Below are 24,891 nucleotides of genomic sequence, written 5' to 3'. Positions count from 1 at the left end.
TGGCATATTCTTTATCTCTTTAACTGGATTAGGACGATACCTCAAGGGTAGGCACATTTCTTACTGGCCTCATTTAAAGCCTTAATTATTATGGTAATATGTTAAATTAATTGTACTTGCACATCAGTTACAACATGTTGATAGACCGCTAGCTTGTTTTCACACTGCAGCTCCAGACTGGAAACCAGATCCCCTCCCCTGCAATAGGAGTTAAGCGGACATCTGGGAATCCCACATGATCTAACCAGTACAGAGGGATCCTGTCCAGTTTTCCACCTCAGATAAACATCGGCCACAGTTGACAAGTAACAGGCTGGATTGGAGCTTATGATCTCTCCGTGGTGGTTTGGTTTGGAGGTCTGCACGAACTCCAGCAGACAATATTACTGTCCATTGACTGATGGTCAGTCACTGCTCAACATGCTGCAAGATTAATGCTTTTTTAGTGGTAGCTCTTAGGTTCTGTGCAAGTCTCCTGAAAGCCTGCAGCAATCCTATAATTTCAGTGATGTAATGTTTTCTTTTTTCTATAGTCAATTAAACAATTAGCTTAATTATTTTCTTAGACTTTATATGGAATTTTTCTCTAATAGTTATCTGTAAAATGCCCTGCAGCTTGATTATACTGTAAGTATTATAATCGTGCAGTCAGTCAATTAACTATATAAAATATACATATAACAGAGTTGGGGTGGGGAAAAAAAAACAGAGGAATTGAGGTGGAGACACTTCAGAAATTATCATAGGCCCTAGTAAATAGACGTCTGAGTCTGAGGCGTCATTAAGTACACATGGGTTTGTGATACTTCGAGTCAATTAAATCACCAGTAGATGGTTTATAGACTGTTCTACCAATCAGTGCAAATTACACCACATTTTCCTATTTTTATTGTGCTTAAAATATTTTATTCCAAATTTTCCTTTGTGGGTCTCCGTACATTAGGAAAGTCCTCTAGTTGTTGTCGTCGCAGGAGCAGTAGAAGAAAATCCTTAAATGTCACCTTGCTGTGACTGAAGTCACCTAATTGAGATGTACAGTACCGGCTCAGAAACACTCAGCTCTTATCATCGCTGATTTCCCTCATCAGACCAGCATGACAGAATTACTTTTCCAGACAGCGCGCTAATCCTACAGGAGTCCTGTAATCATCATCATGCAGTCGTTTCACTTGTGCCAATTCTAACGTACTTCGTAAAAAAATCCCAAGGGATGCAGTATCACAGTGTCGTGTTTATGCTACAGGTTTACAAAAAGGGGTATGTTAACTTATTTGGCATCGACAATAGCTTTTCAATGTTAAAAATTAAAATGCATTAATTACATGTAGAAATGACGAATTACGCCACGAAACGACAAGCGCGAGAATAATGATGGGTTTGTCATCTGTGGCTTTCTCTGCCACTGGTCATCAGTGCACCCTTTTCACTATTTTATAGGGTCAAACCACGTCAGTCACTAAGCTCTGCTGTTCCTTCTACCACCGGTAAACTTCCCTGTTTCATCCACCAGCGCATCACGCCTGGACTGCAAAGTAATTCTTCTGCTTTCGTTCAAGTGTCCATACTGCTACACGTATTGATATTATATAGCAAATAAACTGGTTAAGGAATTAAAGTAAGAGTAAAAACTGCGGATTCTGCTATCGGAGAATTTCAGCTTTTGTTTACACTGAACTTTTGTTAAAGCTTAGCCAAAGCAAAAGTTGACAGTAATAGAAGAATAAATAAATGCATGTTCATAATTTAATATTTACTTAGAAGGTTTATTTAATTACCTTCTGACGACCTTTGAGTAATGCCGGATTCAAATTCTAAAATTTAAATGCTTTTAAGTGTAATAGCTTTCCTCTAAAATGTCGGTATCAATTTTTGAACACTAACAAGTCTTTGTTATGTAACATGGATGTGTTACAACAGAACACAAGCACTTATTTTGAAGTCTAATTCTGAACACTTTTTTCCGCAAGATAATTTAACATGACTGTCTAAACACACTAGCGCAGGTCTTCGTTTTTTGGTAATAATTACATGCATTAGACGTGCCTTGCAACATACAACGTAAACGTGCCTTGCAACAACTTTTAAATTATTCAACAAATTTCAATATATTTTTGGTTCGTTGCTTTATAAACCTTTGTTTACCTTTGAGCGCCACCTATTGGGTTAATAGTTTAGCAACTCACGATCGTCATGATACATCAGGAGGGAGTCAATATTTAGCAAAATGAATAAAAAAATGTATACCGAAGCAGAAGACTGCTACTACTTTATATTTGATCTTCACATATTCCATTACATCAATAAAGCAATACCACGTTCACATTGTAAATTATTTCTGTTTCCGCAACTTTGACAGCAGGAATCCCTTATAAGATTGTTTTTTTTTTCTTTATTTTCGGAAGAAAGCAGTCAGAACAGAAAAACAAGATTTAGTCTAAGTCAGCTACTACGGGTTTTTATTCTTAGGAAGTGAACCTCGAGTGAAATGGGTCATTATAAATCAATGATTTTCATTTCATGTCTTTGACACGTTTGAGGGCTGAGCAAACACAAATTTCATGAAAAAAATCTAAAACTCATGTATGCATCCTAGTTACCGTGTAATATTGTGGTGCACACTATTATTGGTAATATTAGCCTTCGACTTTCATGATTTGGATGCACTGTAGCGCGGGGGGACGTATTTCAGGATACACCGTCGCAAACTAATGACATCATGCACTCCCCTTTCCTAAACCCTAGACTCGTTTTGAAAGGTAATATACATTGCGTAGTTTTTTTGGACGACTGGAGTTTGTTTGCCTTGTTATTATTTTTTGAATGAACCAATGGACAACCATTCCGAATAAAGGTAAAGATTTCTTTCTTTTTTGTTTAATGTAGTGACCTAAACTTGGTAAAATTACGTATGTTCTTTCAGTCGCTGTGTGCCCAGTATCTCAGACACGACTGAGCAATTCGTTCTTATCGAAGCATTAATGTGTCGATTTCTCCTTTTTGTTGCCCTTATTGATTAACCAGTGGTTAATGCCCTGCTATGTAGCTCTCGTTATTTCTGCCTTTGCGTTTATAGATTCCTGACCTACAGATGAAGAATCCCTAGCGAATATCTAGATCACCATGTATCAAAAAAGGAAATTGTGCTGTTTCATTGCTCGCAGGATTTTCCATTATTTCTGACCTAACAGCTACATGAACGTTGCTCAGACGTTGTGTCGACTGCTAACTGCATTGATAACAAAAACGCTTGAATTAAAGCAGTTATGAAAACGGTGCATGGTTCTGTTATTGGGTTTGTGATGATGGATGAACCGTTTACATAGCAACTGGGAGGAGCTCGTCGCTCGACAACGCTCTTATGTTATTGTAGATGGTACTGTACGTTGATCGTTGGTACATTAAGGGGGTGGTGGTGTTGTCGTTTATCGTGTGTTATTGCCTTCGGTCAGTTAGGCATCCGTCTCTGACCACTGTTAATCTGCCCTTCTCGTTCCCCAGCGAGCTAATGACCGTCACTGATGCCCAGCTGTCGACCATGAGCGAAGCTGGTCCAGGCGACGCAGTGGGCAGGCGAGTGTCCTGCGATGGAGAACGGGGGACAGTGCGTTATGTTGGCAAAGTCCCTCCCACTGCCGGTGAGCTCAGCGCAGGTCCCAGTGCAAATCTGCGGACTAGAGATAATGACAAAGACGGGTTTATTTTGTTGCCTCTGACGCGCCTGCCCTCGCTGTGACGCATGGATTGGATTCCTTAAAGCCCGATATTACTTGATTTATGGTGGTTTACCCTTGATTATAATAGCTGTCAGGAGAAGTAAAGCCTAGGTTCTATTTGATGATCATGTCAAAGCAAGATTTGTAGACTCTTGTTTGCTTGTTTTGGGACATCTGTGTACATGTATTTCAGCTCTTAAAAAGTCTGATGGGATTTCTAAACGATATCAAACCAATTTCCGAGTTTCAGAACTACCCTCACTCAGGTGTGTAGAATAATGTAAATGATTGTACCTCTACTGAAGGAAAAATTCTGATTGTGTTACAGTGTTATTCCCATGTGTAACAGTTCATCAACAATTTATCAGCTAGTAAGACCTTTTTAGGCATAAATACAAGTTGAAGAAGGAGAAATGCCCAGATGTGAGGTTCTGTGTACTAGAATTAGATGTATTTCAAGAATGTGTACTGTTGCCCAACCAAACACAGAAAGCAGTCATACACTCAGCAGGTCTTCATAATTGAAGCCTTGTGTCACACCTGCCCCATGCACAAAAGACTCGTAAAATCAATATGTTGATGTGGGAAGCACGGACACAGAATGATGCTTTGGATTTTTGTAGATCAGTCAGACTTCCTCTAGAGTTCGCGTGAAGGTTAAATGACGCAATATAGGGTTTCGTTTTGGCCTTGTACGGTGACATTTTAAACCGGAGTCTTGCTTCGGAGACCCTACCGTATCCCGTTGACCCGCTGTGCTCTCTACCTCCATTTGATGTGTGTTCTTTCCTGGGCAAACACAGGTATCTGGCTGGGTGTGGAATGGGACAACCCAGAGCGTGGCAAGCACGACGGGACCCACGAAGGAGTTCAGTACTTCAAATGCAGGTGTAGTAACCCCTTGAAGCCTTTAGTTTGCCTGAGGTTCTCATGCTGAGGTCTGGGCCTCCCCCCAGGCTTCCTCAAGGAGGTCATCAGGAAACCCTGACCAGCTGACACCATTTTTTTTTTTTTTAAATTTAGGCTCCCCAGTTATTTTTTGTGATCTCGCCCGTTTTGGAGTCACCAGTTGAGTGTTTGGCTCCTCTCAGCTCACAGCCAGGAACCCCGTGACCGCACACGGGGGAGGGAGCAGCAGTGTAGGCAGGCTCCTTCGATATCAACTTTGCATTCACATATTCGGCATTTTGGACTTTCCATTCTGATTTAGGTTTATTTTTGCTGTGGTCATTTATTTAGTGTGGGAGGAGTTTTATTTGATCTGTGACCCAGGGGAAAGTGCGGTCTGGATGTTTGAGGAGAGAACGGAGGCTGTTCTTCTTCTTCTACTTCTAATCTCTTTTTTGTTTTGGTTCCCAATAAAGTTTGATCATCGGCCAGTGAAAGCTGTGTTTTCTCTCATATGAATACCTAAAGCCCTAAACCGAACCCTGGATTTTACAGCTTTATACTTTTTCTTTTCCTAAGAGGGAGGATCCACACTGAATGCAAATGACTCTGGGGGGGGAAAATGAGATCCCAGGCAAAAGAGGCAGGACTCTCTGACCTCAATCGTAACACAAATAGCTTTAAAATCCCAGAATGCCTTGTGTTTCCCTGCAGCCATCCGACTGGCGGTTCCTTCGTCCGCCCCAGGAAGGCCAGCTTCGGAGTGGACTTCCTGACAGCCCTGAGGCAGCGCTACGACATGGAGATGGAGCAGGACAGCGCAGAGGAGCTGAAGATCGCCAACAAGCCAGTCGAGCTGGTCGGCTTCGAGACCGTCTGCCAGAAACTGAGGTAGCAGGCAGGCTGGCTTGTATCTGAGCCTGCAAGTACTGTCGCAAGAAAAATCACAAGACTACACTGTGAAAACAAGGTTCTGCCACCTGGCTATGATGTGTCATCTTCACAAAGATATATTCAGGTTTTCTACTCTCTGTAGGTGTTTAACATCTGCTTCCTTGGTTTTTTGTTTCCCACAGCCAACTAAACTCACTCGAAGCTGTTTCACTGCAAGGAAGTGAAGTGGCCGGCGCTGGCCCAGATAATGAAATTCAACAGAACACTCCCAGTATCCATTTTATTTAATCCATTGACTTATTATCCATTGTCTGAGGAGTTTTTTCTGGTATTCTAATTAATCCATTGCTCCTATTAATTACTTTTCATTGTACTGCAAATGGTGATGAGATACTAGATGTAAAAGGGATAAAACTAGTATTTTTGGGGGTTAGTTAAAAACGTTTTTTCTCATTTAAAAGTTTGGTTGTTTAACAATGGGCAGCCCAGTAGTCTGGACCACTTGGTAAGCAATTCATGTGTATCACCTTCAAGGTATACACGGTTTGTGACACACATGATCTGGTGTGAGCCACAAAGTTTTGTTTTTTAGAACCAACAAATGTTTTGATTCAGCCCAGTCTGATCTCATCTTAACAGTCGCACAGATATCCTGTCTTTAGACTTGTCGGAAAGCTTGCTCGCTTCGTGGGACGATGTGGCCAGCATTACTTGGCAGCTTATAAAGCTGAGAGAGCTTCAGCTGAGGTAGTCATTCTTGTTGGCCTTCCTTGCCGCTTTGTTGGTGATAAAAACAAGCTATTTTAGTTATGCTTTAAGCACGTTAGCTCCCTCAGTAAATTTAATTTCCTGTATTTGACTCTCATCAAGAGCTAGAGAATATAAAAAAGGTTACAAACAAGGGAAGGCCATTCGTCCCATCCAGCCCGCTTGGTCATTAATAGTTAAATGATCCAAGGGTTTAATCCAGCTGCTTCTTGAAAGAAATCAGGGTATCGGCTTCAACAACATGGCTGGCTAGCTCGTTCCACACAGCCGCAACCCTGAAGCTGATAGGATGAATCTGTCAGACATGTGGCACGTGACTCCATTACCGAAACATTGAAAGGCTCTGTGTTTGCTGAAATGTGTTATTATGTTAGAGAAGACGTGGTCAGGATCACATCCCATCACAGAATCACAAGAACACTTCCTGCATGTGAATTAGTTCCTGCACATCTCTTTATAGTAGCAGGGAATCCTTTTCAGTAGCACTCGTAATGTACTGTGCCATATTTGCTTGGAAATTAAGTGTTGCAGCTGCATTAAAGCAATGGATAAGAATAAAAAAATGGTGGTAGAAGAATTTAGTGGCTGATGTTTTCTTCTCAATTTTCACTTTTAGCTACAACAGACTGCATATGCCTGCCAACCCAGCATGTCTCTCTCACTGTTTTGCCAGCCTGAAGGTTCTAGTTCTTAATAGCACTGGGATCACCTGGTCGGAGGTAGGGCTTTACTTTTTCTGGTTCTAAGAGCATGAATGAGAATAACTGATCCTGTACAAACCTGATTATTCCTTTTCACACTCATGTCATAGGATTTAAGTGAAATGGAAGTTCTTTTAGTAAAATGAAAAACTATTTGTTGTAAATATCCCATTTTTATAATCTCTGGTGGAACAAGAAACCACTAAAGGAAGACTTATTTGCCATCTACTGTATGTGTCCCTCTTTTAGGTTCTGGTGTGCGCCCCCATGTGGCCAGTGCTGGAAAAGCTCTGTCTCTCCAGCAATGCCATTACTGTACTGCAGAAGTAAGTTTGTTTTTGGCATTTCACAATTATTTCTCTGATTGCTGAACACATCGCAACATATTCTTTAATTTTTTCTAATTCAGTTATGTGCTTTTTTCAACAGGCCAGTTGATGTTTTGCAGTCCCTGTCCTTGTTAGATCTGTCAAAAAACCCCTTAGCAGGTGGAGATGAACTCCAAAATATTGCACATCTGCCAAAGTAAGATAAAAGTCTTGAACTTCTTTTTACTGGGATAGACCTTTAATCTTTATAAAGTTTCTACCAGAGCTGTTAGTTCCTACACTTCTTATGCTAACAACTTAATTGTGAGTAACTGTGTGCAAGCTTCCATGACAGTTACAAAGTCTGACTTGTATACTTTTGGTGCGAAGCCTGTGAAAAGTTTCTCTTCACTTCTTCTGTACTACTGCAGTGTTGCCACAAGAAGGTCAAATTAAACTGCAAGTGATTGATGATTGATTGTTGCAATAAATGTTTCACACTCTGTTTTTGTTTCTCAGATTGGAAAAACTCATCCTGTCTAACACTGGACTGTCATCCATACGGTTCAACGATGTGGGTCCTGGTATGTTTAGGATGATTTGTTTTTTACAGCTTCATTTTAAAAATCTGTGAAAAAATATAGACTTTAACTGAAGCAAAGAAAATGAATTCTCTAATATTGGATAATAACGTCCAGCCCATGTGATTTTCAGCACCTCTGTGTTTGAAGAAGTTGCATTCTTAGTGCAGAACTATGGTGTATGATCTTTGTGAAGTCTCCTCTTAACCTTAGTCTGAGCAGGTTTGCAACAATCATCATGTCTTAATAGCCTTTCAAAGTTTTCCACAATTTTCTTCCAGGTTGCAAAACGTCAATGTTTCCTTCGCTGAAGTGCCTCGTGGTTGAAAACAACAACATTTCAGAGGTAACTTTCTTCTGTGCCTTAAATAAGATGAGATTGTAATGGCAGCGCTCTGTGGGGAATCACACATTCCACACAGAGGTTTCTCCCAGATGTCTTTGCCCACACGCTGGGCGCTGTGAGGTTCCCCAGCTGAGGCCGGCCTCTTTGTTCTGCTCCTCAGTGGTCGTTTGTGAACGAGCTGGAGAAGCTGCCGAACCTGCAGCAGCTCTCCTGCTTCAACAACCCCCTGATGACAGCAGGGAAAAGCCCAGAGACTGTGAGACAGCTCATCATCGCGAAGGTCGGCGGGCTGCAGCTGCTCAACAAGTCGAAGGTAGAGTGCAGCGGGAGCCGTCTCCTCGGGCGAGCAGTCGGGCTGCGAGTGAGGAGCGGGTCTGATTGACTGGTAGTGGCGGTATCAGAGGAGGAGGGAGTGTGTGAATTTGTAAAAATGCTAAACCTAGACAGTCTAATATTTATACTGAGCTTCACACCTCAAGCCTTATTATTTTAGAATTAAGGCCCCCCTACCAAACACTGCCCCCCCCCCGACTGCCACACTGGTTCCGTTCTGCAAGTCTTCACCTCACCAAATGTTTACACAAGTTAGAGGCCACCCTTTCACGGCACTTGTAGGGAATAAAATAGGAATATTTTTATATCCTGTAATTAAACTCCAAATATAGCAAGCACCTAAAGTAAATAATAAATGAAACCTTGGAGGAAGGGAGTCGAAAGATGCCAAACATGCCGCACGATTGTGAGGGCAGTGTAAAATGGTGGACGCCGGTTACACTCTGCGCTCTTGATCTTGGTCTTTACTAAAACTTTCCGTCACTCGAAAATGGTATTATGGGAGGTTTTTTTTATTTCTGCAAATCAAATCCTGTGGGACCCGGAGAGGGGATTTGTTTTCTGTAATAATTTCTGCGCCACTACGGCTATGAACATCAGGCGTCTGTGTGCCCATTCGCCTGGCTTCCTCCCTGGTGCACGAGGGTTTGCCCTGTGTCTGCAGCCACACTCGTGTTGTATCGATGCCAGAAGGGCTCTTCTCAGGGTGGCAGGGCTCTGCCGGGTGGGGTTTCAGAGGCCAGCCGCCCTGCTAGGCCTCACTGTGTGTCTGCCTTTGCGGCGCAGATCCAGCCTGTGGAGCGGAGGGGGGCCGAGCTGGATTACCGGAAGATGTTTGGGAGGGTGTGGCTGGAGTGCGGCGGGGACCGCGACCCGGAGCGCGACCGCCCCAGCCGGGCCTTCGCCGCCGAGCACCCCCGCTTCCGGACCCTCATCCAGAGTAGGTGCCCCAGCCACACTCCCACCGCAGCACCTATTGCAACCATTAACGTTCCTCTTTCAAACTGAGTTCACCCCCTTCGGCATGTTTTGGCAGCAGGTTTAACCAGGAGGCTGCTCCTTAACCAAGCAGGTTCAGCCGAAACGTAATATATTTTAATAATATATTAATATAATACTCGGTAAACATTCACAAAGCATCTGGACAGCATTCCTGGATGTTGTTATTCCTAGTTGAATGTATTCTGGTGTTTTTGTACAATATATTGACTGTTCCTGCTGTTGAAGGTGAAAGTCCTCTCTGCTGTATCGGATCTGCAGCATGGTGTGAACGATGGGCTTTGGAAGGCGGTTTACAGAAATAACATCGGAGATCTTTTTCCATTTCAGAATACGGCGCACCAGAAGAGGGTGAACTGAAACAACAGCAACCATTTGCACTGAAGAATCAGTTGCTCAGTAAGTCGCCCTGTTGTTTTCATCAGGCTTGGTCCTGGCAAACTGCTGCCTAGAGCCTTTTTGTGTTTAAAGGAAGTTAACGGGCTCCTGCCAGCAAGATGATGCAGTACTTCTTTAAAAAGTCATGCCTGCTGCTGATTTCATTCAAGCAAAAGTACTTTGTGATAAGGACTGAATGTTTTATGATGTAGTATCTCAAAGATGCTCTAAATAACCGCCTCCACCCTTCAATATTCTATGCACTTGAAATGAATTACAATAGGATTTAACCTACTTTATGTCTTTAAATGACAAATCTCAAATCAAATTCCTTTTGTTTTGTCTTTTCAAAGCTATAACTTTTGTTTGCCCAGACGTGACGGAAAAGAAACCCATTGAAAAGAAGCTCCCAGGTAAACAGTCCTCTTGGCAGTGATGTGCACAAGATCTCTCAGCGCCAGGATTATTCTTCAGACCCACACAATCGCTCTCAGACAGAGAGAGACTCTCAGCTGCTGCACATCCAGGACACCGAGATGGCCTTGTCCATGGGTGAACCGCAGTGTTTGGATAGAATCACCTATAACAGATTCACCATGTAAAGCAACTAGTCAAACAGAGACCCCTGAGAACCACAGCCCAGCCAGCTTTACAGAGAACTCAGGCTCGTCAAGGTTTGAGGTCTATATAACATTTGCAAAACGGCGGTTAAGCCTGGCGTGGGGAACTCTTTGTCAAGCCATCCCTGTTTGGTGTGTACACAGGCGGTCCTGGTTAGTTATGTAGTTGAATTGCAGGATCTAACCTAATGAAAAGCGTGCTGATTCGCCTCTCGATGCTGCTTGCAGACTCCATGAACATCCAGAAGGTGAAGGGGCTGCTGTTCCGGCTGCTCAAGGTGCCCGGTGCTGAACTGAGGCTCTCGTACACCAGCTCAAAGGTACGGGCCGGGCCGCCTCGGGTCTTCTCCTGTTGCAAGCACCTTGGCAGTTCAAGAGCTCTTGTTTATTTGTTGAATTGCGACTGAAGGTTAGGTGTTAGGGGTTACTCTTATGATCTCCTCCTATTGAGTAGTATACAAAGTGTTTAACACCACACACAAAACATTTTACAATATAGTTTCTATTTCAGTCATTATTTTATCTAAACCAACTGGTCAAGGACATGAGAAGATAAGGGATACTGGGGTTTTAAGGGGAACTGCAGTCCAATCTCTCAGTCTTGGTGGCAAGTTGGCCTTCTAGAAAAAAAATCAAATTTCCAATCAAGCACAAAATTGGGAACTTTGTGAAAGTACTGTAAGTCACCATTTTGTCACAAACTCGCATTCGAGTTCTGAATCGCAGAACATGGCATTGTGCATACCTGAAAATGTAATCTATTTTGGTTTTACAGGTTACTGTGTACATTTTACATTTTACTTTTATAAAATGCATTCATCAATGCTGATTCTTTCTAACCCCCCCCCAACTATTACAATTGGAATGCAGTTCTCCTTTAAGCAGAGTAGTTTCACAGTGTTCTGTGAATGATCAGACGGGTATGCATTTACACTCAGTACTGAAATTTCATGCTCATGGAAGAGTTGAAGAGTTGAAATGCTCTTTTTCTCCTCCTGCTGTTGTGGCTTGTTCAGAAAGGTTCACCTTTCGCTCTTTTCTTCAGATGGAGGGCAAAGAAATCGAAATCGATAATGACCTGAAGCCTCTGCAGTTCTACTCTATTGAAGATGGAGACAGAGTACTTGTACGCTGGTCTTGATGGCAAATAGTTCAGTGACACGGACACTACAGCCCCCAGATAGGAAATCCTGCTTATGTGGTCTAAGCAAAATACCTTTATTGCTGCCATTGGGTAAGAGGCACTTGTGTAGTAGACTGTCTGCTGTGACTTACCCCTTTCTGCTTTTAAGCGTGGTTTTATGTTTAGCAATTATGACTACCAATTGCTATTAAAAATTGCTCTATAACTGTCCAGTGTAAAAGGAAGACCTGCTTCTTACAATGTTCCATAGATGTAGCAGCTGTTAAAGCTCATGAGTGCATACTGCAATGATTTATTTAAAGACTGTGTACTTGTGCTCACTTCATGAACCATGACGAGTAAATATCCAAGTCTACTGCATTGCGCAGTTAAAACCTTGAATTGCTAAGAAAAGAAAACCATGCTCATACATTTCAAGCAATTAGTAAAATTCTGGTCTTCTGATTAAAAGAGTGAATGTTTCAAGTCCCTACTGTATCATCATCAAAGCACCATATGAATATTTTGATCTAGAACTCAGTGGCTGTGGTAGCCTTTGGACCTAATGAAAAGCACTTCACTAATATAACTGATTTCTAACCAAGCAAGTGGTTTGGCTTTCATTTAGGCTAAATGTAAAAAACACAAATGCAATGTGAATTCATTGTAAGTGCTTTCCTACACATTTTGTGCATGCATACAGCAGAAGTCTTTTACAAGCTAGGAAATGCAGTTCAAGCTCAGGAGTAGGCAACATTCACAGGAAGAAACCTATAAATCAATTTTCCACTAATGTAAGAACCTTTTGTTTGTTGTGTTTGACATACAGGTGTAGAATATGAAACCAGCTTCAGTTACCAAGCATGTTTTCTGGTGCCAAAGTACCAAGATATTTCACTTCCCCTTCAAGGTGCACCATTTCAATGTCTTAGTACAGCCCCTACCAGTAAGTTGTGGCTGACAATAGCTGCTGTCTCTCGGGTCATTTTGAATGGCAGTCATTAATCCTTAATAGTCATTCTGCCCTTATATAAAGCACAGTACACAGATGATCAGATGAAACCAGATACTGTATGGGTTGTTTTTCCTATAAATCAATTTTCCACTAATGTAAGAACCTTTTGTTTGTTTAATATATTAAAAATGTACAAATAAAAAAATTAAAATGAAGTTTCCACTGACGCCTCTACAAAAGACTCCTCTAACACCGAGCTACCAATTTGACAGGAAGATGTTCATCATCTACTGCCTAGTTACCTTCCTCTATACCAGCCGCTTGATTTTAACTGTTTCAAACTTAATCTGATACATTATTCATCAACACGATGGAATTAAGTTGGTCACACCCATGCACACAGTGGAGTAAGCAACTTTTCCTGAAGAATTAGCAATTAAACAATCTAAAAGATTGTGTACAGTTTCAAAAATATATTTATTAGCATTAATATAAACTACTGCATACATTCTCAGGTATTTGCCTTTTAATATAAAGTGTCTTTACATTTGTTTTTCAAAACCATGGGAACAGTTTGACCATATTATTGCTGAATGAGGGAAGAAAGGTGGGGAAGAAAACAAGAATTCACTTTAAAGTCCCTTTTCACTTGACAAAGCATTTAAATAAAGCTACAAAGCCGCTTCGGATTGTATTTAAATTGGGCTTGATTGCCTTCCTGGGATGCCTTTGGTAAAGTTAAACGGAAAAGTGTTTGACGTACAGTTGTAGAATATGAAACCAGCTTCAGTTACCAGGCATGTTTTCTGGTGCCAAGATATTTCACTTCCCCTTCAAGGTGCACCATTTCAATGTCTTAGTACAGCCCCTACCAGTAAGTTGTGGCTGACAATAGCTGCTGTCTCTCGGGTCATTTTGAATGGCAGTCATTAATCCTTAATAGTCATTCTGCCCTTATATAAAGCACAGTACACAGATGATCAGATGAAACCAGATACTGTATGGGTTGTTTTTCCTGTGCTGTCCACTTAAAATAACAGGACAGGGGTCAGGTCAAGCCACTCCTTTGCAGCTGGGTTTGAACCCCGACGCTGAGAAACGGGCCCTGGCTCGCAGATTTATCACGTGCTTCAATCAGAAACCCAACATCAGTATAACAGCACAACTCAGGTGTGTGTGAGAGACAGGATGGACTGCTGATGAACAAGACTGCTTACCGCCATCATGGGGCACACCCAGCAAGGCCCAGAAAGGCAGGCAGGGGGTTAAAATCATTGGGGCTTGCCTGTATTTTCTCCTCATCCCAAGGAACAGCACAAGCATTTACTACCAAAGGAATTCCAGAAAATAAAAATGAATTCCACAACCTTTTCAGCTGCTTGCTACTAGTTCGGTGACAATCCAATTTCATATTCTTAAATGTGGCCTAAGTCATTCAGACCTGGCACAATTAAGTCCAGTGCCCCATGAAGAGGTGTTAAAAAAACATTCCTACTGGTAGACACGGTGAAGTCACTCTCGGAAAATGAACCTCCTCAGCGGAAGGTCTCAAAGGAGAGCAAGATACCTCTGGACTGCGCCCGGGCACACAGCCGTGCCGGCAGGCTCCCAGACTCACTGATCGTCTCCGGGACAGCCGCAAGGATCCCCGCAGGTGCTCCGCCGGCGCCACAGCAAGAGCAGCTCCGCGGGAGAGTGCTGAGGGGAGGACAGCATGTCCGCGTGGCAGTCCTTCTCGCACAGCCAGCCTGGGTCCTGACCCCGGAGAGACGAGAGAGAGGGGGGGGCAAACCTCATTACCCCTGAAACAGCGAAGGGACGTCGGCTGGAAGCAGCAACCTTTTCAAGCTGCACGCCACTGGACTAACCTGAAATTTTCGAGGCCCGATCGCTGCCATCCATATACCCATGCTGACATCTTCACCCTACAACGAACAACACCCGTTGGAGAGGAAAAAAAAAAACTTTCGGGTGTTCAAACTTTATCAATACAAAAAATAATTCCTTAATATCCTCCTAAATGTAAGAAATGGTTAAAATAACAAAATCAATTCTAGTAGGATAAAAGGGTTTAAAACGGTTATACAAAAGCACTTAAAGGACATCTTTAAGTGATCTGGGGAGAGGCCTGACGAGAGGGGGGCCGTGGGTCTTGTTATTGTTAGTGGGTTTACAATTCCTCACCTTTTGGAACGGCTTCCCCTTCACAAGTCAGGGCCCGACCTTGATCAATGTTGACTCATCTAATAGTTTGCAGCAATAACTGTAATTTGAGCTGATAACTGGTTGCCATCCACGAAGCCTTTAGTTGTCTCAGGAGATTGTTACTTATTTATTATGGGATAAACACAATTTACGTCACGTGACGCAAGTTTCAGTTTTTGCATCACTGTATTCGCTATTTCTAGCCCTGGAGAGATTAGTTGCGGTGGGAGAACGCCTCGCCAGAACGTGAGATTTTGACAGCGTCATAGACGTTCTCGCAAATCGCTAAGCACGCAAAGCCCCCGTGTTGGAATTTGTACGAATGGTAGTGTACTGCAGTGCTGTGCTTATAGTTTAACGATTGTCTGCGTAGTAATTTAAATGTGGTACTGGCACGATTTATATGCACAATGCCAACATGTTCACGCAGTTTCCAAAGTACGTTACAGTTTTTTTCTTTTTTCAATGGCATATACTATAGTGAGTGTTATTCACCATAATATTCTGGCTTTCTTACTATCGTAGGCCTACTTTATTCAGTTTGATGGCGTTCATGGTGAGGTTTACATTGTGTGCTGTCATGACATTCAGAATAACACAATTAACATTTACTTCGTTTGGACATTTATAACTCCAGTAATTTAAAACCAATTTTCAGGGGCCCAGAAAGACCGTCTGCCCTGGGACTCTTGCTGGCTCTCAGCGCCCCTGACAGGGGACAGGGAGGTTTTAGTACCTGGTAGGCCTTCAGCCGTTCAGCATCGTCTGCGAGCCACTGGATGAGATCCTGCGAGGCGACGTAGCCAGAGCCACAGGCGAACGCAGGATAGGCTGGGCTGGCATATTCCAGCTCCTGCCACTTCCCAGTGCGGTCCACTGCCCAGCTCTGTCTGAAACTGCACAGGATACCGACGCTGAGAGCACTCTCACCCTGAACACTCACCGCCCCCCCCCGCCCCCGTCAGCACGGGCACACTCCCCCGACACGAGAACACACACACACACAATCCCCCGACACCAGGGTACGACACTCCATACTGGGCTGTCTCAGAAAATGTGCTGGAATTATGCAGAAGAGCCAAATTCAATCATTCACATGACGCATGCGTTATCTGTAAGGTAAATGGAGAGAGCATCCGTGCTATCCTGCTGTACTACCGGTTGTACTCACTTCCCCCACCAAAAATTCCTCCTCCTCAGCCCTTTGTGGTCTATCTTCATTAACACCGCGTCTACGTCGATGTAACAGTCATCATCCGTCTTCAGAAGCAGATCAAAGTCTGCATTCCTCACAGCCCTGGTGGAAGGAAAATCGGTATCGAGTTAAAACCCTGTTCCCCTTCCCTTTTAAATTGCTTTGGCTATTTAATGAGATTGGAAAAATAAATCTAGCAACCAGCACCACATCCTTGTTGACTTGACTGCAGTGACCTTCCAATCACATGCACTGTAATATTCCGTTAGGAAAGGGCTAAAATAATGAAGAACATTCTCCCTTAGAGAACCATCCCAGTATTTAATCAAGAACTTAATCTTCTACCTGGAGAGTGCAGCAGACATTTCAATACATGCCTGTCCCCCAGGACTCGTGGAGCCCTACCATTTGTAGAACTGCAGCAGTTTAGAAGGCACATTTCTGTACGTGTCCACCACATCGACGAAGACCATGTCTCCATGCTGAAGGCTCTCCCTCTGCAGAGCAGCGTCCTCCTCTAGCAGGGCTTCAGCATGACTCTTCACCCGCCCGGGCCGTCCCCTCAGCATCTCCGCCAGGCCCTCCGTGTCTGGGGCACAAGAAGACGAAAGAGGTTCGTGACAACAGGAGACGTTTAGCCACTTGGATGCCAGCAGATCGCCCATCAGGGTCTCATCCAGGAGCTCCTTGAAAGAAGTCAGGACATCCGCTCCAACAGCACGGCTGGGCAGCCTGTTGCAGACTCCTACCACCCTCTGTGTAAAAAACACCTTGTGTTCTCATCAGCTTTAATTTAATTTTGCCCATCTAGCCCATTTGAGCATTAGTAGTTAACTGATCCAATGCCTTTGCAGATTTTCAATATTTTAATCAGCTTCAATCAAAAAATTGGTTCCTTTACCCTTTCCAAACAGGACATTCCTTAAAACCTGAGAAGATATCTGATCACTCCTCCTACAGATCAGCAATATCTTTTTTGTAATATGGTAACTAAATCTATATACAACACTGTAAATGAGGTTGTACTACAGTACTGAATAATTTTGCAAAAACAGGATAGCCTTCTGCAAACCCAAAACCATAAACTGGATGAAGCAGTTAGAAAATGCATGGATGTACAGATATCCCTTGATTTAAAACGGATTTTAACTATTTCCCAAATAATTTATTTGATTTTGAGAACAATGGTCAGATGGAATTAATTCTTTGATTTAAATGCCACGCTTAACTATAAATATGGAAATGCCCTCTCAACAGATATCTAAGTATTTTTCCTAGCATGGCCTCTTCCTGCAGTCTCTCATTTTAAATTAATCACATGCGTGTTAGCGTGCTGAAGAAACATCATTATCAGATGGTTAAGCTATTTTATACTTCAAGTTTCTTCACATATGATTCCAAATTAACATTCTCATCTGAATTCAATCACATACATACACGTCGATGGTCAGGCGAGATTTGGTTTGAAGATGAGGATTATTTGTTTCAATCAATTGCTGCATTGATCCGCTGAGTCCAGTGTACTTTTGTTCTATGTCTGAGATGGCACATTTGAAAAGTGATTGATTAAACTAAAGAAACTTGAACACACTCAGGCGTGAAAACAAAGACTTCCAGAGTTCATCACTTGGTCACGAAACTGAAACCGAATTGTTTCTTGCACTGCAGCTACAGTGCTCGAGCTCTGCGTTTTAATATGGGCCCTACAGATCAAGTAAAACTCAACAATATTCTCAACATCATGTGAAATCGGAGACAACTGGCTTTTTTTTGTTTCTTCTTACTTTTCAGGGAACATTAAAGGTTACAAGAGAATACAAAAGCAAACCGCTTGGTCAGGGTTTCACCTCCAAGCTCCTGAAATATGTTCAGCTACATTAACAAGCTCCATGGACACAATGCCTTTACAATTTTCAAGAATCGACCAGTTCAATCGGCACACCCCTGGAAGTTTCGTGGAGAGGTGGACTCACCGTACACGGTGAACGTGAACCCTCCAGCCAGGCCAGGGACCCCCTGAGTGCTCCGATGTGGTAAGATGCCATCCTCCGGCTGAAACACACAAGGGCCATCATTTCCATCGCTCCACAGAGCTTGGTCACCCATCCAGCCATTTTATCCCGTACTGGGTCGCGTACAGGGAGCTGGAGTCTATCCCAGCAAGCAAGGAGCACAAGGCAGGGTACACCTTGGATGGGACGCCAGTCCATCGCAGGGCACACACGGACAAGTACACACACCCACACCACCCGGAGGAACCCCCAGTGAACCCGGGGAGAACATACAAACTCCTCACAGACAGCACCCCAGCTCCTGGGCCCCAGGCGCAGCGACGCAGCAATGCTGTCGCCACGGGAGGTTTTCAGTGCGCAAAAAAAACACAGAACGAAAAGTAAAGATGTTAAATCCTTCATTTTCAAAATAAATCACTTAACCTGGTTAAAAAAGTCCAGATTGTTCCCTTCTGTTAAGCAGAAGAGAGTATGGGACCCCCACAATGCTGGTCCCCACTGGGCGAACTGGATCAGCTGGGGTACAGTACAGCTCTCAAGATACAGTGGCAGTGTCTGTAGCGGGGATTCGAACCCACAACCCTCCAGTTACGAGTCCAAATGCATATCCACTATGCCATGCCAACCACTGCCCTATTTAATTGGTGACTGAACTCAAGAACCAATTTCTCATGGCTGTGAGAATGACATAATATTCTGTTCAGAACATTCAAACATCCGAATAACACACCAGTGCAAACCATTAAAATAAAAAAAAGGTCACTACTGGGGTATGAAGAATGGTCAAGACCACGTACTGGAGAAACTCTCACCACCCCACCCCCGCTGTTAAACTGCACTGCAGAGACGTTGGCTGTGATGAGGCTCTCCGAGTCCACACTCTCCCAGACCAGCGTGCCTTCGAACCCCTGGGGACAAGACCAGCGAAAAGCCACGGTCACACCAGGACAGCCTTCTGACAAGGTTCACACTCCTGAACTGGATCAGTCCACACACAGATCACAACATCCGCGCTTGATCTGGTGTGTGCCAAACACAAAACAGATCTTTGCCATATTCAACTGTCCACTGCCTAACAAAAAAAAACACCTAAAGCATTATTCTCCTTCAGTCAGGTACAGTATTGGCAAAGGACTTTAAATTAGTTTCCATTTCTGATGGGTTTCCCGGCCTCTGGATCACACCGCCACCTACAGTACGACCGGAAGCTGCAGACTCACCTTTGGCAGGATGAACTGCTCCACTGGTTTGTACCAGACCCCGTTCACACTGACCCCAAAGCTGATTGGGCTGAACCGGGCTGTAACGATCGCTTCCTGAGAAAGAGAAACAAAGCAGGTCCTGCCACTGGAGCCACAGCAGGAGACAAGGCGAGGATTTTGGGCATCGACCACCCAGGTTATATTTTCTTTGCACTGTGTTTGAAAGGTGATGGTCGAGGTGGGAGGGAACATGAATGAATAGCCTTTTGCACTCTGGTTAATTAGAGAACTGCCTTCACACAATTTTCTCACAGCTACATGCAGCCCTGAGTCTGGGAAAGGCGAAAGGGGTGAATTGCTTCTACATGTTGAATAACTTCAGGCATGTTCTGAAATACCAGAAAAGGCCTCTATGGCCACAGAATTATCCCGCTTGCTGAACGGGACACATCCGCTTCTCGGTCCAGCAGCTGGGACCTGCAGCAGGAAGGAGCAGGGAGAAGCTCTCACCTCCTGCTCCAGCTGGAAGAGCCTGACGGTGACGTTCCTCCTGAACCCCTGATCGGGCCCGTCGGGGAACACCCCCAGCCGCGTGATCACAATGGGGTGCAGGACTTTGAAGTCCAGGCTGACAACCGAGGCCTCCGAGGCAGAGAGGACAGAGGCATCCGGCATGGACAGGATTTCAGTTTCCTGCCCGGTCACTGGGATTAAGAGCAACAGACATGAGGCAATGACTGACCACAGCATCCCTTTTTTAACTCAGTGTCCGCCAATTAACTCTCGCATACCTGCCACAGCAGCACAATCAGTTCACTGTAGGTTATTACACAGCTGAGCAAATGGTACATTTAGTTCTGAGTACTACAGCTCAGTTATAACTCATGGCCACGATGCACAAGTCCTAAACTGCATCAGCACATCCCATCTACAGACATCTTTTTCAGGATAATCACTTAGAAAAATATTTTTTTTAAAAACCCACAAGCACCACGATATCAATGAGAACGGCAACTCCACATATTTTGTTCAAGAAAGAAAAAAATCAAAAGCACTGAGTATAGACGCCAAGAGCTTAATGAAAAGCACAAGGCTGTTAAAGAAGAAATATATTTTTGCTTTTTACATTTTGGGTACGAGCTGCTTCTCTGTGCCTCTAGACTAAAGCCAGTCTAAGACAGTGGAGTTAGTGAGCCAGATGTTTTTCAGTTGCTAGGGGCAGCCGAGAGTGAAGTGCTTTCCAGAGCAATGCTGAATTTCTATAAATTTCCTTGCTAATTAAATGATTAATTCTGCAGTCTTGTCGGTGCAAAACAAAGAACTCGGCCTCACTGAAAAATTGCTATTGGAAACTGTCAAAGTCAACACACAGCCTGATCCTGACCCTGACTTCAAAAGGACTCGAAGACAGGGCTCATGTTTATTTGTTCAATCACACAAAACACTGCAATCTTCCAGTGCAAGGCTGCTCTGTGCATTTTATTCTGCCCTAATGTGCTTAAAAAGACAATTTAAACTTAAAAGACTTCACACGGATGTACACGCAAAAGATTCAAACTGACTGTCAGCTACCAAAGGCAGAGCAGGGTGGCCACAAGGACAACTGAACCGAATATTCTGGGAACATTTATTTTTATTAACCACTGGGACACAGCTGAAAAATAACTAGAATCATACCCATTTAGTTCTAGCCCAGCTGTGGTGATTTAAGTGCAATTTAACTGGGGGATTCTGCCTTACAATGCAGAATGAAGAACAATGCGTTTGCCCCAGGCGCTTACAGGCAACAACACGAGATACACAGCACTGCTCTGAAGTTCACGAAGTTAGCGCACCCCTTCCTTCCTGCCAGCGACGAATATTGACAGGTGTGTGCCTGCTCTCATGTCTCACGTTTCGTGTTTAACCTAGGGAGACCTTGCTCTGCACCAATAATAAAACATCCAACCTGCGTGAGAGCCAAGCAAGAAAGCAGACCCCTGCTTTGATCTCGGAGGGTTAAATATTTAGTTCTAGTTCTGCAACCTGTAGAATTTTTCATGCAAGTCCCAGAGTGCAGTTCACTTTGAACATACAGGATGGAGAGAAGTCAGAAGACAATCGGACCACACCTGCACCTGTGAGCGTATGAACTCTCAGCGCTGTTCTATAAAGTTACGGGGTGCAATGCCCATCTCCCTGCCGGCATGGTGAATCACGGCCTGTTCCCTCAATCCCAGAAGACTGGCCTTGCTCAGCGGGATTGTGCGCGACTGGAGACTCGTTCACAGTTCGGCCTGCCCTAGGCCCTCACTGCCAGCGGAGAGTCCCGAGCTGGAAGGGGAGCACTCACCTGGCTCAGTAAGGTTGAGCAGGGTGCAGGAGTACGGGTCCTCTCTGTCCTCTTCCGGCACAGCACAGCCATGAGTCCCAATGATGAACTTCACCGCCACCCTGCAGACCAGCACAGCAGAGAGGCTCATGCAGGGCCACGCCCCAGCCAGCAACAACCCCACCCTTCGTTTCCATCTTTAGACAACGCCAAACCGTCGACGCTCGCGGGGGGATAAACTGATGCCAGCAGGAAAAAACTCGCAGGCAAGACGCTCCAAACGGTGCTGCGTTAATGACCCACTGAGAGGGGGTTCCTTGGAGCAGTGGTGTGTAAGGAGCCAAATAAGTCGGTGTTCTGTCACACCACATCTCAAACAGCCCCACATGCGTCACTAGGGCAACAGAAGCTGCTGGGAAAACTCCTGCAAGGGGCCATTTCCAATGACTGGCTCGAGAATCGACGGGCCTGGGAATCGATGTGTGCTGTAAGCGTGCCCATCGTCGAGCGCATGCGATTCTCTGCGCTCTGCTGCCAAGTCAGACAGCCCGGTTAAACTTGGCAGCTCTCTGGCAATAACTCACGTTGTAAAGGCACTGTTTCACTGAGGAGGGCTGAGAGAGCCATACCTCTGTCCTGCTGTCCCGAATGCCTGACCTACACCGACACAAGCACAGACACTGGGAAGAAGTGATATTGCCTGGGGGATGTTAAACCGTCAGAAAGGTATATTCTCACAGGTACAGGAAAATAGGGCCGGGGTGCAGGGATAAGATAATGTGCCAGCTGGACGTTAACGGATGTCGCTAGAACGTTAATTACAAATTACTGAGTGAAATTAATTTCCAATAGGAAATTCAACATCCCGTTTCTTCTCGTAGCGCAGGAAAGGTCTTTGGCGAACTCACTGGGGACAGCACCACAGAAGTGCCCCCGCTGCCGGCCACAGGGGAAAGTCCCACCTGACAAGGATCGATCATTGCCCTCATTTGCAATCTGCAGAAAATGACATTAAAACTCAATACGCACCGGTGTCGGAAATGAGGGTGCTGTCGGAGGTACCCAAGCCAAGTATTTCTTATCGCCTCCCTGAGACCATGATGATGTCTTGCGGACAGCACTCCGACAAGAAGCTCGCAAGAAGTACACTCCTGACCTATTTGTAAGACACCAAGAAGCCCAGTTTCGACATTAAGCGCAAAATACCGTTTTTATTTATTTCAGCATTTATGCATTTGCCTCCAAAGTACGGACACCAGTTCCTTATAATGCTTCATTAAAAACGCCCTTTAAACTTTACAACTGTTCAATACCTGGCGTCATGTTGGGATGTGTTATTTGGCGTTTTTACACCAACAAGAACAGTCATCAGAAAACGGGCATGGATATATGACCTTTATTTTAAAACAGCCCAATGCAATCCATATACAGACAAAAGGGAGAGGTGTATGATGCCTTTTAAGATTTTTCATACTCCTGACGAAGGCAAATGTTGCAACAAAACTGCTGAATTAAAACTACTACGCTAAAGATCTGCATTTCCGAGATGTAAATATAGTTAATAGTAATATATTTCGTATAAGTTTTTTTCACTCCCGTACAAGTAACTCAATAAACAAATCGCAGCGCCAGTGCAATTTATAAACTAGCGAACTCGACGGAATTTTTTATTTTTAGGGACGTCTACAGCTGTCGCTTCATCTCCCAGATTTCTGAATACTAAAGAGAGCTGTACTAGAAGTGACCGTCACAAGGAGTAAAAAGTCAACTTTAAACTTCTCACTTACTTTTAATCGCACGATGTGCTATTCGTGCAATAGATACATAGTAATTTGTGCATTTTAAAACGATGTGGACAGCCCACGTTCTATTTATGTCCACTGGACAAGGGATATATCGTGTTTTCCTCTCTTGCAAAATTTGATCTGAAAACGTCAGCAACTAGCGTTACAGAATAACAAAAAGTAACAGTATCAAACCGCAGCCTAACTTTAGCAAGACGTTTGTGCGTTTGCTAGAATATAGCAAATGCAAAAATCGAAGACCTCAAGGTCGAACACAAGACTAAACTAAAACGGCTTGAGATCAATCATCGTAGTAAAAAAGCACAGAGCCAAAAACAAAACATAAGAGACAACCGAGCAAGAAAAGCAAAGCGATATCACTTTCTGTTACGTGCTTTATCAAAAGTTCAAGTTCAAAACTGATAGCAACACTACATACCTGAATGCAGGAGATCCAAAAAGGAGGCGGTTCTGCTTATTACCAACCAAAGATGCACCGCTACCGCGACAACACACGGGCACAAGAGCAACGCTAGGCTTCGCATGGACAGCCTCGTTGGTATAAATCCCGGCGTTTAATTTTGTATGAATTAGCAAGCTCCACGGGACCACCTCGACCCACACAACTCAGTTCCTCAACATAATACACGCCGAAACCCCCATGTCTCCCGGTGCGTTGCTCTGTGGAAGAGGAACGTACAGCCAATAGGAAGAGGGCTTGCAAACCCTGTGCCTTCTGGGACTTGTAGTCCCTCTCCAATGACTCGAGCCACGATCGCGCAAGACTTGGGAGGTACTTTCAACTCAACACCTGCTCCCAGGACCCTTAGCTAGAGCTAAGCTTTTGAATTACCCCCCTAAACTGACAGCAGTTAATGAAAACAAAAGAATCGACGTCAAAATGAAACAACCTAGTAAATGTTTATTATTTTTAAATAAATAGTTAAATACTTTTTTGGTTAATAATAATAATAATAATAATAATAATAATTTTACATAAAGTTATCTTCTCAGAGCAAAGCACTTTACAGGACAAGTTAAAAAAAACAGTTAAAACAGACACCACACCAATTAAATAAAAGCCTTTCTAAAGAAGAAGTTCAATCGGAGAAGGTTACTCTGATTTCCTTCGGGAATTCAGAATCAGGGTGTAGCGAGAGTCACACATAGGTGACCCAAGGAGACAAACAGGAGACCAGAATCAGATGAATGAAGACTGGCAGGTGGGGAGTAGGAAGATAATTTCAGATAGGTACCCATCTAAGCCTTGAAGGTAGAGGAGTGTAATGCCATTTGTACATGCGCGTTGGAATACTTCACTTTCACATTCTTCACGGGCGGCAGGAGCATTTTGAAGTCGTCACCTAATCTGACAGGAAGCCAGTGCAAGGGCTCCAGGACAGGAGTAATGAGATCACTTGCATTAGACCTGGTCAGGATTCTGGCTGCTGAATTCTGGACATACTGAGGTGAGTTCAGTGTGCCTCTATACACCCCAGTGAGCAGGGCTTTACAGTAATCAATTCTGGAAAAGACAAATGTATTGACATTTGACAACTTTTGTGTTACAGTCAG

At 43.9% G+C, this 24,891-nt stretch overlaps 2 protein-coding genes across 3 annotated transcripts; one reads left to right on the top strand and one right to left on the bottom strand.

The window, feature by feature from the left end:
* The first annotated feature begins 2,707 nt into the window (after positions 1-2,707).
* tbce (tubulin folding cofactor E) lies at positions 2,708-12,827 on the top strand. Its single transcript, XM_006638567.3, has 17 exons — positions 2,708-2,851; positions 3,499-3,635; positions 4,517-4,601; positions 5,316-5,492; positions 5,678-5,766; positions 6,143-6,242; positions 6,880-6,982; positions 7,214-7,290; positions 7,394-7,489; positions 7,792-7,856; positions 8,135-8,199; positions 8,360-8,512; positions 9,319-9,472; positions 9,862-9,930; positions 10,263-10,322; positions 10,758-10,849; positions 11,575-12,827. Exons 2-17 carry the CDS (start codon positions 3,506-3,508, stop codon positions 11,668-11,670), a joined length of 1,611 nt encoding a protein of 536 aa, XP_006638630.3. The 5' UTR covers positions 2,708-2,851; positions 3,499-3,505; the 3' UTR covers positions 11,671-12,827.
* Positions 12,828-13,060: 233 nt separating this feature from the next.
* Positions 13,061-24,008, bottom strand: b3galnt2 (beta-1,3-N-acetylgalactosaminyltransferase 2). Of its 2 annotated transcripts, XM_006638709.3 has the most exons (12): positions 23,756-24,008; positions 22,562-22,688; positions 21,554-21,654; positions 19,732-19,925; positions 19,240-19,335; positions 18,817-18,927; positions 17,981-18,059; positions 16,413-16,596; positions 15,984-16,109; positions 15,549-15,708; positions 14,476-14,532; positions 13,061-14,362 (listed from the first exon to the last, which is right to left on the bottom strand). In XM_006638709.3, the coding sequence occupies exons 1-12, from the start codon at positions 23,859-23,861 to the stop codon at positions 14,222-14,224; spliced, it is 1,482 nt and encodes a 493-aa protein (XP_006638772.2). In that variant the 5' UTR covers positions 23,862-24,008; the 3' UTR covers positions 13,061-14,221. The 2 variants fall into 2 exon arrangements, with proteins under 2 accessions (XP_006638772.2, XP_015218178.2); XM_015362692.2 differs by lacking the exon at positions 14,476-14,532.
* Positions 24,009-24,891: the final 883 nt, after the last annotated feature.

The sequence above is a fragment of the Lepisosteus oculatus genome, chromosome 17 (assembly GCF_040954835.1).
Source record: "Lepisosteus oculatus isolate fLepOcu1 chromosome 17, fLepOcu1.hap2, whole genome shotgun sequence".
Lineage (NCBI taxonomy): Eukaryota > Metazoa > Chordata > Actinopteri > Semionotiformes > Lepisosteidae > Lepisosteus > Lepisosteus oculatus.
Note: the sequence above shows the minus strand (reverse complement) of the source record. Positions and strands in the feature narration are given on the sequence as shown.

Coding starts and splice junctions, on each gene's coding strand:
- tbce (XM_006638567.3), top strand. CDS start 3,506: ATGACCGTCACTGATGCCCAGCTGTCGACCATGAGCGAAGCTGGTCCA. Junction 6,983..7,213: donor CTGGGATCACCTGGTCGGAG/GTAGGGCTTTAC, acceptor TCCCTCTTTTAG/GTTCTGGTGTGCGCCCCCAT. Junction 9,473..9,861: donor CTTCCGGACCCTCATCCAGA/GTAGGTGCCCCA, acceptor TTTCCATTTCAG/AATACGGCGCACCAGAAGAG.
- b3galnt2 (XM_006638709.3), bottom strand. CDS start 23,861: ATGCGAAGCCTAGCGTTGCTCTTGTGCCCGTGTGTTGTCGCGGTAGCG. Junction 14,533..15,548: donor AACGGCTGAAGGCCTACCAG/GTACTAAAACCT, acceptor TGTTCGTTGTAG/GGTGAAGATGTCAGCATGGG. Junction 14,363..14,475: donor TCGGGCCTCGAAAATTTCAG/GTTAGTCCAGTG, acceptor CTCCGGGGTCAG/GACCCAGGCTGGCTGTGCGA.